Genomic DNA, 11,771 nt, shown 5'->3' on the forward strand with positions numbered 1-11,771 from the left:
ATAAATAATGTAAAAAGTTGATCTTATCTCTAAAAAAACCCTTCCACAAAGCAACTCAAACAAACAATGGCAATACTCCCCTGAAATAAAACAAACAGAAAAACCCAACAAAAAACCCTCAAGCTACCAAAAAACCCTCCCTACCAACCAACAACAAAAAAACCACCTCCTACACAACATGTTGTGCATTAATAGAGGAGGCAAGCTGTGAACTTCTTTGAAAGGAGTAACTTGTGCTTGTGTCTTCCGTGTCTGAGGAAAACGGCAGTGCTGTGAAGAACTTCTATAAAGGCCTTTGTGTCCACCTTCCGTGGGACACTATGGAAGAGGGGGATGGGGTGAAAGTGTTCATTTTGTTATGAAAACTGTTTCACTGAGGAGATAACTTTGCTCTGTGTAAGATATGCTACAGTTTTGATTTGAGACTTTGCTTGCTAAGTTTTAATTACTGCTTGTCAGATGAGATTCTTTGCTTTTCTTTGGCATCATCCAGTTCATCGTCCAAAGCTGTGCTTTTAGCTGTCTTGGCATTTGAGAACTTTTTCCAGCTCTGCCACAATGCTGACTCTGGCTGAAAGAATTCTGTCATTTTCTAATACAGAATTGATGTGAGAACTCTGTTACTCCTTATTTTAATCTTAAGGCTAAGTGACACCTATACAAACAACATAGCAACTTTTAATTTTGGCAAACTTAATTTTTTGTTTTGCATTGGGCAGCTTCAGGGACTTTCTAGTATGTTCCTGAGTAATAAATATTTGAGAAAACCTCAGTCTCATTCTTTATTCAGACAGATAAACTTTTATAGCTCAGTATTTTCCCAGTTATTTTAGGAATAGATTTTATGGCTTACTGTGTTGTGGGTTTATATAATCTAGTTATTGACTTTTTATATCTCCAGATAGGTAAACACTTAACACCTATGTCAAACAGCAGAGCTGACCTACTGCTTTGCTGTTGTGATATTAAGTACAACAGATTTGGAGAATTGGTGCCCAGTATTTTAGATTGTCACATTTCTGGCATCCCTTTTCAATTTTTGTGCCGAGGCTATTTATTTCAGTGTAGCCTAACTACTTCTGTCCTCATGCTTTGCATAATCTCTTGTGCCTGTTTAAGTGGTATGGAAACAATTAGTTTATTAGTTTTGGGAACTTCCTGAATAATGAGTAAGGTAATGGAATAACTGAAGGGATGGGTTATAACAGAAATCCATTTGACCTCTGTAGGGGGAGCAGTGGAACTGTCACTGTTGCTCAGGAGGTTTAGTGGTTGACCATTGGACTTAAATGGAAGATTTTAGAGTAGTAGTATTTATCAAATGCCTGTGAGCAGGGAGTTCCAATGTGAGCTTACAGTTCTGGGAAGCAAGGTGGCATTTAGGCATATCTACGTCAGATGAGTCCATGCAGCATTTCTTGTGTTAACTTGCTGCTACTTTTATCTTTTTTCAGTATTTCGGCTTTGGCTGTGCTCCCCACAAAATACTGTATAGACACCTGTGTTACTTTGGAAAGCTCAGGAAGAAAAACTGTTAAAATGTAATTTCTATAGAAGAAGCTAAATTTTAACTGACTGAATGTTTTACATTTCAGATAGAAAACTAATTATTGTGAAATTAATTTGCTTTCTGTTTCTGGTTTAGTAGCTGTTACTGTTTTACAATCAGCAGCAATTTATTCTCTGATTAACACACATACTGGCATCCACATAATTATTGTAACAAAGCAAATAGTTCTTCACCCTTCATTTTCATGGGCTGATTGCACTGTGATTAAGCAAATTTCTGTTTTAATAGATGCTGACTATTTTCTGTAGGAATGAATTAGTATTTTTTTTTTTAAGACAGTGAAGATTTATAGTATACAAAAAATATTGGATAACCTGTAACAATGTGATTTTGCTTTTTCTTCTCAGGTATGAATGCTGCTGTGCGCGCTGTAGTACGCATGGGAATCTATGTAAAAGCCAAAGTGTATTTTGTTTATGAGGTTAGTTTTTCTTTTATTCATTCTGTATTTGTCTTCTGACTATACTTGAATTTTGTGGAAACCTCATGGAGAGTGAATAGCATAAACTAAGAAATGTTTTAAATGTCATTACCTTTCATAACTCATATTTTTAATTTTTGTTGAAAATACTTTTCACAAGATGTATGCTAAAACTATTTCATTTAAAAGTAATTTTTTAAATATATGGAATTCTTCATGTGCCACCAGAAGCTTGAAAACATTGACAAAACTGAAGGTGATTGTCACCCAGCAGTGAGCTATGTATTTGTGTACCTGTTAGATGTTTGGCCCTAAATGTTGTACTTGATAAATACTTTCTTAAGCCTAGTTAAACTACTAATTCTCAACCCTCTGACTTTCCCTTAGTCCATTTTCCTAGAGTATGATAAATATGTGCTATTACCCTCATTTCAAAGATTACACAGCTTGGTTTTGAATCAAGAGTACTGTCAGGCTGGTGCCATCTTTCCTGGTTTATAGGTAGAAAGTTGTAACTGAAAAAGATCCAACCAGCAATCAAAGAAGACCCCACCAAAACACCTGTACCATTAGTAGTGAGTCAAGACGTCAGAATTTTGTGGTTGAAGCTTATGAGTGCATGTGCCTGAAGGTTATTAACTTCGGTAACAGTTATTTGATTTGAAAAATTGATTACTCATGTTTAATGTAAATGCCAAAGTATTATTACCTGTGTATGCCTTACTGGAAGACTAAGTTATAGTTAGATTTCTGCCTGAAGGAAAATTTCAGTTTTTATAAAATTTGTGGATTAAACAATTCAGTAAATATATTTAGCAAGAAGTTGGTTTGTTCACAGTAGAATTCCCGTACAACTCCTTAGAAGTTTGAGATTATAAAAAATAATGATAAACATTTGATATGGGGCAAAACTTGGTAGGCAATATTCCTAGCAAAATGTAATTTTAAGGTTTTTTATAAATACGGAGCACTAGAATTCATAAGTGCTAGGAAAGTAGTTTTAGTTTTGCACGTGCAAAATACACAATTTATCTTTAAAAAGTAGCTGTTTATCCATTTTCTTTCTTTGTCTGCTTATTCTTATAGTTCATTTACTAAAGAGATGTAAAGTATATTGAAATGCAAATAAGGAGACCACTGTACTCCGAAATTCTTTTGTGCTGCAGTGCCACAGCAAGTAGCTCTGAATACTTAGTGTGTGCTAATTACATGGCCAATCTCTAGAATTCCTTCAGTGTTCAGCTGCTTCGCAGACTTGCTGAAATGGGACAGATACTTTTGCGCAAGTAAGGAGGTTTTTTTAGGCTGTCTTTAAAAGCCAGAGCTTGGATTTTTTAAAATTATGTTTAACTCAAGAATTACCGTCTTTGTAGTTCATCTTACGGTATGTTTGCTTTTGTCACCTTTTAAAAACTGCTTTGTATTGCAGGGTGTATTCAATGATAAGTTTCCAAAATCAGAAATCCCTGTTGTTTTTCTGAACTTAGCAAAATTGCACTATTGAAATTACCATGTTCCTTTGTTAATTGCTAGTTTGCCAATGTGAAGTTAGAGATACTTCTGAAAGAAAATCAATTGTAAAAATCAAGTCAATTTTGGAGTTTTGAATTTCTATTATATATTGTCATTCTGTCTTCATTGTAATAGTGTAGTCTGGGAGAAGAGTGCACATTTCTCTGTAAGTATTGGAAATAGCCCTGAAATAGATCTTTGCTTGTAGATTAGTCAGTTCCGTTCTGTGTTTCAGAAAGTACTGAATGCTAAGCTTCTTTCCTTTCTGACTATGTGTTAATTAAAATACAAAGTCAGTTTTCTTTCACAATGCACATAAGTATTTCAGAGAAATAGTGTTGCAAGCTTTGAAATAAAACAGATACTTAATTTCAGCATTTTGAAAAAGGAAACAGATGCAGGTGACAAGTGTAGTGGAAAGTAAAAATCTTAGGGTAAGACTTGTCGCTTATGTTCTGTATTATAAGCTTTTGCATGATGTATACAGAGGAGATGTATTTTTGTATATACTTGGAGTTATTTTATTTAATACTTTTAATAAGGTCTTTCTGTATTACAATTTATCAAATGCAGACTTCAGTGTGTTAAGTAATGAGAATAGTATATTTTTAGCCTATGTTTTGAGTAGTCACTGTAACTGGACACACATGTCAAGATGAAGTGATACTTATATTGAAGTTGCTTGGAAAAAATGAAGAAAAAGCCTGAAGTGGTAACATCCGAAAGGTGAAAAATGTTTTCTTATTTGGAGACAAAAATGGAGTTAAAAGTCTCAGCCTTTTCAACCCTACTTTGCTTTAATTGTCATGCACTCTTATTTTCCTGTTACTTTCTCGGTCATAAGAATTTCTTTGCACTGCAAAATCATGTGTCTTCTACAGCTGTGGCCAAAAGTAGCTGCATATTCTAAGTAAAACAATAACTCCTGTTGTTTCCTAACTCCATTTTGCTTCATTTTGTAATGAGAGAGAGATTACCGAGATAAGTTAAAAAAATAAGCAATGAACTAGATACAAGTAATTTTCTAGCTTTTTTTAAAGCTGAATTTACCAAAGCCCAAAGAAATAAACAGATATTGGAATTCATGGACGTACCTTGGTTCCCAAAATGAAGAGAAAACCTCATGTGAAAATTAAAACTATAAAATAATTTATTTAAGAACTAAAAATTATTATATTTATATATAATTTATATAGCTTATATAAAACTATAATTTATACCTATAAAATAAAGACCTTGTATCTTAATTCATTGAAATTAACACATTTAAAAATTTTGCTTGTAATTCATGGAAACAATGCTTACTATACAGTTGCCCTACTTTCATATTTTATTCATCTTAACATCTTTTAGTATTTAATTGTAGTATATAAACAGTCGATAGTTACCCTCACTGACTAGTATCACATTATTCATATTGGGGTGGATTTGAGGAACATAATTTGAATACCTGTGGTCTTATTTCGCTCATGCTGAAAAAGTCTTAAGACAGGGAACTACATGTAAAAGTTACTTTTTTTCAGTAGTCGGAAGTGATTTAAGTTGTTTCTGTTTGGGTTTTTTGTTTGTTTGTTTTTTAAATTAAGTATAAGAAGAAAAAGTGTTGCCTCTCATTTATGGCAATTCATAAACTGAGGTCTTAAATATTTATACAAATAACCTGCCCTTTTTCCAGGATTGAAGCACATAGTTCCCAGTGGATGCGTGCTCTTACTACTAAGCTATGGAACTTTTAGATTCTTCATCTTGCTTAAGAGTCTTTTTCTCAAGAGACCAGCATTGGAAATGCAATGGTACGGGAGTCACGGATTTCTGTGAGGAAAACTTCATGTCCTTTATGTGGTGGTTTGTGCACTCGGTGATACTAGTATTTTGCGTTGTTGAGGAATAGCTAAAAAAGCTCAGTAAGTAAACTTAAATAACTGTCAAGGCCCAAAATGTCTCGCATGTAACATATCAGAAGATGGCTTGTTCTTTAAGACCAGAAGCAAAATTTGCTGTCTCTGCCACTTTCTCTAGGAGTTAGTGTATATGTATGTACCCTGTGAACTTATGACCAACAGAGATTTCCTCTTGTTCATCTTTGAATATTCAGATTTGGGTGAATGCAGGAGTAAGCATAAAATGGGGTTGATCTTCAGGTATAGTGTTGCTGTATTTTTGGCAGCTTACTTTTTTTTCATTCTTGCCCCATAGTTTCAGTATCTTAGTACCCAAATGCTATTTTTAGAATCTTGAGTAAGATTTTTTTAAAATGTAAATTGACAGGCTCCCCCCCTCTTTTTATTAAGGTCTGTATTCATATCTGCCAGTAATTTTCAGTAAGTGGACAATTGTAACAGTGTTGAACTATTTGATAAAATATTTCAAGTTTAGTTCCACTTTAAAAATGGATTGCCCAGTCCCCAAGTTAGCATCGGTGCTTAAATAACAAAATGATAAATGGAAATCATGGTCATTTTTAGTACTTCAATTATAATTAGTCATATTTTTTTCCCTATAGCTTTTATGGAAAGCTGTTTTAATTCTATGGCTTTTGTATCTCATAATGGTATGGAAAAACAGCATGAAAATTCTAGCTATGGTGTTCAGAGCTAGCTTACATACACTACTTGGCAAGAGCTATTCTAACAGTTTAAATGGTTGTTCCAAAAGCTCCCTGCCCTTACCTAGTAGTGGAAGGAATTAATACAGCCCCTGTTCTTGTTTGTCTACACAGAGAAAATGGAACCAATGTGTACTCCTGACCAGAATGCATGAGTTCGTTCTACGTTAAAGATGCAGGAATTGGTCATTGCTCATCCTTAGCCTAGTTATAAGGTGTTTCAGTCCTTACAGTTTCAAATAGTAGTTTATCCCTGTGTTTTAGATTTGTTAATAAAATGTAAATAGGAAAATTTCATCCATGGGTCTCATGATATGTATATATTTACTTTATATAATACTTTGTTGGATGTACTTTTTAAATTTTTTCTCTCAGGTAAAAATAGAAGATGAATGATTGGATCAAATAGATGAACTGTATATATTTGTATCAGCTTGTAGTGCAGCTTGCTACAGTCAGTGTTACAAACTGAGTTAGGATGCAACATCACACTATTCTTTTAGGATTTGTTGCCTAAGAATCTTTGTGTTTTATTTTAGTTGTCAATAGGATCACCAACAGGAAAAGCTTTCAACCCATTAGTAAGTGATATAAGGAGAATCAGGCTCTTTGCTTTAAAAAAAACCCCAAACCTATGATTGATTACCTTTGCAATTTATTAGCCTTCATCAAACTTGGTTGCAAGTTTCTCTCTGAAGACCTTTGCACTTTATCTAAGAAAATATATACTTTTTTTAAGTTGATGCATAGATTAAACATTATTTCTTTTCTAACTTGCTCTAATTTTGAAGGAATTATGTGAATAATCTCTTAGCTTCAAATCATTATGTGTATACATTAGTATACAAGACAGTATATGTATACATTAGATACATATCAAAGTTATTTGGATAGTGTAGAAAATTTTGAAAAGATCCGTTGAATGACAGAAATTAAGAGACAGGTTATTTTCCATCTAGCTGTTTCTTTACTGTTACTTGATCATCTTACATGTAAATTCGCTACTCAAGTCTCACTGAGCAGAAACTTATGCTTTCCCCTTCAAATCAGTACTAGAATCCTAGAAAGCTTAATTTGATAACTTGTACTTTTACTGACTTGTTATCTTTATATTCTGTCTTGTTATTTTTATATTCTTACCCTATCATGCTAGTGAGGGACTCCCAAGTATGATACAGTATTCATATAATATATATGGCTTTTTAAGCCAGTGTAGGCCTAGTACATTTCCAAGTTGCTGCCTACTGGATACATATACTCTGGATGCTTCCAAAGTAAGTGTCTCCAGTTTATGTCAGTTTTGTTGTCTTCCAAACTTCCTTCTATTTCTAGTTCCACTTGATTTATTATTGCAAACCCTAAAACTAAGTATGTACAGTCTTGCAAGGACTGCATACAGAAAAAAGGTTAACGAATTGTTTCTCTGCATGATTATCCCTATGTACACATAATCTAAAAATGGATACATAAACATTGTAATGTTTATTTTTGTTTAGTGGTTTTTTGTTTGTTTTCTTTGACTTAGCCTGGTTTTTTCCCTTTGGATTTCAGTAAATGTCAGAAAGTTGAATGGTAACTCCAGTTTTATTCTGGTGTCTGCAGCAGTTAGGTTTTTCCAAGTTAGAATTTGCTGTATTTAATTTTAAAAAGTAAAAATAAAAAAATCGATGTTCACAATATCACCTAATGGAAAAGAATCTGTAGTGTCATTGTCCTTCTGCTAGTATTTATGCAGAATTAACAAAGCCAGGAATAACAAAACCCTTCAGCTGCTTACCAGATAGTTTTCCTTCCTTCAGCTAAGTACGGTTCTTTCCATATTACAGCATGTATTGATTTCTGAAGACCATTTGAGTTAAGGTGTTAAGGATTTCTTAAATGCATCACTAATAATTGTATTTTTCTACTAAATTTCTTCTATTTGTTGTGTAACTGCCTCCAAAAAAGAATAAGGATTATGTGACCTGATTTCTTCCTTTATGAAAAAGTTTTGGTTGTTGCTCTTTATTTTGTTTTGCTTATACCTACCTTGGGGGGAAAAGTGTATAAAGTATTACAAAGGTACATTTTTTTCTAAGGTTATGACCTCAGGCTGAGATTAGGTTTTTAGGAAGAACATTTTATAATGCTTCTCAGAGTTCCTTCATCTTTGTAATGTTTTAAAAATAACTGAATATTTATTCCTAAGAAAGGAGAAATACATTGCCATTCTAGTTTGTAGGCTGTGTAATCTGTTTAAAGTATTACTTTATCTTGAAGTTGTTTTCGGCACTGATCTTTTAGGAAGAGGGTTTGTTTGGCTTTTTGCCCTCCTAATGTGATACCTACTTGAACGCTGTTTCATTTAAATTGAGTATTTTTTCATTCAGTGTTTTTAATTACTTAAAGTTGCATTAATATATATGAGGTGAGTATTACTACAGTGGAATGTTACGCAGTTTTTCAAATTGGACTTCTGAAATGCTTTTTCTCTTTCAGGGTTACCAGGGAATGGTTGATGGAGGTGATAATATTGTAGAAGTTTCATGGGAAAGTGTTTCAAGTATCCTGCAAGTGGTAAGTGTTAGGGAATGGGATCCAAACCCTCTCTCCTTTTAACAGGGAACCAAAATTCTAGATCCAGGCAAACAGCTGTAATTAATGATTCGAATTCTGTGACGACTGAGTGACCAGCACATACCACTTTTAGTAGATCCTGATTTCTACAGTATGGGTGTTTGACACTTCCTAAAGATCTCTATGTGGTCTTGTATTTGGTGTACAGAAATAATCTTGAAAACTTTTGTCCTAGATTTTCAACAGTGCTTGTCATTAGCCTCCTAAAGCCATATTGACAAGCCTATATTTAATTAAAAAAACACATTACAGTGCCAAAATATGAAACAGCTGTGTTTTGTAAGGCAAGTGTTTTATGAAACCCTGTTGGCTTCCTGTGTAAGTGGATTTAGAATTATAGTAATGGATGTAATTAGAGTACAGTCCTCCAGAGCTCAGATAATGCTAGTGACTTTGTACATTTCTATTACAACGTTCTGCAAGGTGACCATTTGGATCTCCTTATGCTTTTCCTCAGCACGGTAATGCTGCCTCTTCCAGAACAGATGCTATGTCTGATGAAGAGGCCTTACTGTTTGCAAAACTCTGAAAATTCCCTCCAGGTGAAGCATGGATTTCTTTGAAGCTTTCTGTAAAGCAAATATAATAAAGCAGTTAGCAGAGAGAAAAATAGATGGGTTTTAAAAAAAAAAAGCAAACAACAAAAACAAAGAAAGAAATACCTTGGAATACTCAGATATTTTGTCCACATGTATTTGGTTATTTTTAATCCCCTATCTTGTAGAATTTGTAGTCATAGAATCATAGAATATCTCAAGTTGGAAGAGACCCATAAGGATCATTGAGTGTAGCTCCCTGCTCCTCACAGGGCTACCTAACACTAAACCATATGACTAAAAGCATTATCCAGATGCGTCTTATGATTTAGAGAAAATTGAGATGTCATAGCCAAGCCACACAAAAGCATAGGCTGGAGCAGGGTGTAGGCATCCTAGACATTTATATAGCATACATACTGTAAGAAAAACACCTTTCTGGTCTTGATTGCTAATTCAACAGACCAACAGTGAAGCTGAGGATGCATCTTAAAGAATGTGCTTAGTTGTTCTGATATAAAAGATTTTTGCCCAGCCTTTATTTCTGTTTAATCAGAACAAGTTGCAGTTCAATGTTTAAAATACATACTTTCTTTTCAGCTTCCAGCTATGTTTTTCAGGTGTGAAAATACCTAGTTCATATACATTTTTTTAGTCCTGATTGTTACTTTTAGAACAACTCCATGTGTACACCTCTATTTTTTTGTCTGTGGAGAAAGCTGAACTGCTTCTATTGCACATATTTTTTTCTTCCACTAGCACTTGTTGTGTATTGCAAAATAGACAGTAAAATAGTGCCTAGGACTGACTTGAGAGCTGAAACACCTATAGATAGGGGAGATCATATCAGTACAGCCTCTACAGATTGGAAGCTCAAATTTAGATTGACATGACTAATTTATTAAAAGTTAAAGTTATGGAAATGTTTGTGCAAAAGTTTGTGAAGATTTGTTTACAGGAAAAATAGAATTGCGGTCTTAATTAATTTTACTTTTTACTGTGACAATAAATAAGGCAAAATTTATGATTTCCTTGAGTGACCAAACAACATAAACACAGAAGATGTGTAAATAACTTGTTTTCAGCAAGATGCCCAGCAATTTTTAGTGACATGGTGCTTCAGTCCTTTTTGATACTTACTACTTCAATTTTTGGAGGATGCTCTTTAAATCATATTAATAAACACAACAGATACATTAATAAAACAGAAAATTTAACATTAGTCTGATCTAAAAGTCACTAAATGTGGATGCAGTTCTTGCCCTAATTCTATGTGATGACAGTAAATGCTATTTTTGAGCTTTAGGGTTATATCTTTTCTGGTACTGTTTATGTATTTCAAGATGTTGGAGGGAAAAATTTCACACTTTGAAGCAAATTAATCTAAATCCTTGACTACTTAGTATCGTATCACTTTTGTTATTACATGTAAGTAACAATTAGATAATTAATTGAAATGCTACTGGAATTAATCCAAAATTATTTTAACATTTTCCTTCAAGAATAGCTTTTTATCAGGCATTTTTGAGTGCTTTTCCCTTTTTCCTGGTGCATGTATCTGCTCTTGAGAACACAGTTTCCTGCAGGTCTGGTAATTATTTGATTTTCATTACTTTTTACGCACTGTAAAATTAAAGATGTAGATTACACTACAAAATAACCATTCATCATTAATCCATTTTTAAAAAATCCAGTAAATTACTGGATTATAAATTAAAACTGTTATACTATTTTTTTTTCTAGGGAGGTACAGTTATTGGTAGTGCACGCTGCAAATCCTTTCGTACCCGGGAGGGCCGCCTGCAGGCCGCCTACAACTTGGTTCAGAGAGGGATCACTAATCTTTGTGTGATTGGCGGAGATGGTAGCTTAACTGGTGCCAATCTGTTCCGTGAAGAGTGGAGTGGACTTCTGGAAGAACTGGCACAGAAAGGTAAGTTTGTGTTTAGACCCTCTAGACTTCTAGTCTAATCTCCATGGAAGTTATGTACCCTAACTATACATACACAAACTGTATTCAGAGGATATTTGAGTTCAAGAATGAAATGCATACATTCTAGGAAGTTACACAATTCTTCATAAATTGTTTTTTATTTCTATGCATCCTCACTTACGTACCATAAAGGTTCAAAAAGGCCAAGTAAGTTACTGGGCAACAGTCTGTATGGCTTTTTTTCCCCCATTATGAATAATTTTCAGAGCCTGAACGTTGAACCTTCTGCTCGAAAAGCCCTTTGCCCTCAAATCCAAACTGAGATGGTAATTCCTTTCCTACAAGTTACACACTTGGTTGGTACTAAATTTATGAAGCTTTTCTGCATATATCTCACTATTTGATTAAGATCAGCACATGAAGTGGCTGTTACCAAAAGTGATGCCAAAGCATCCAGCCCTGTAGTTGTCTGATAGCATTCAAGAGAAGGTATAGGGAAGAGTAAAAGAACAGTATAAGCCTAAATAATGGCATGTTTAATGCTTTATGTTCTTCATAATATGTAATACTTTGATAGG

General features: G+C 33.9%; 1 protein-coding gene across 1 annotated transcript in view; it reads left to right on the forward strand.

Moving 5' to 3' along the window:
* The first annotated feature begins 1,919 nt into the window (after positions 1-1,919).
* The window catches only part of PFKP (phosphofructokinase, platelet), a 37,165-nt gene continuing 27,313 nt past the window's right edge, over positions 1,920-11,771 (forward strand). The window contains exons 1-3 of the mRNA XM_010183915.1: positions 1,920-1,991; positions 8,587-8,664; positions 11,004-11,193. Of these exons, the coding sequence (XP_010182217.1) occupies positions 1,920-1,991; positions 8,587-8,664; positions 11,004-11,193 (340 nt within the window). The remainder of the gene's footprint in view (positions 1,992-8,586; positions 8,665-11,003; positions 11,194-11,771) is intronic.

This window comes from Mesitornis unicolor, unplaced genomic scaffold, assembly GCF_000695765.1.
Source record: "Mesitornis unicolor isolate BGI_N332 unplaced genomic scaffold, ASM69576v1 scaffold38794, whole genome shotgun sequence".
NCBI lineage: Eukaryota > Metazoa > Chordata > Aves > Mesitornithiformes > Mesitornithidae > Mesitornis > Mesitornis unicolor.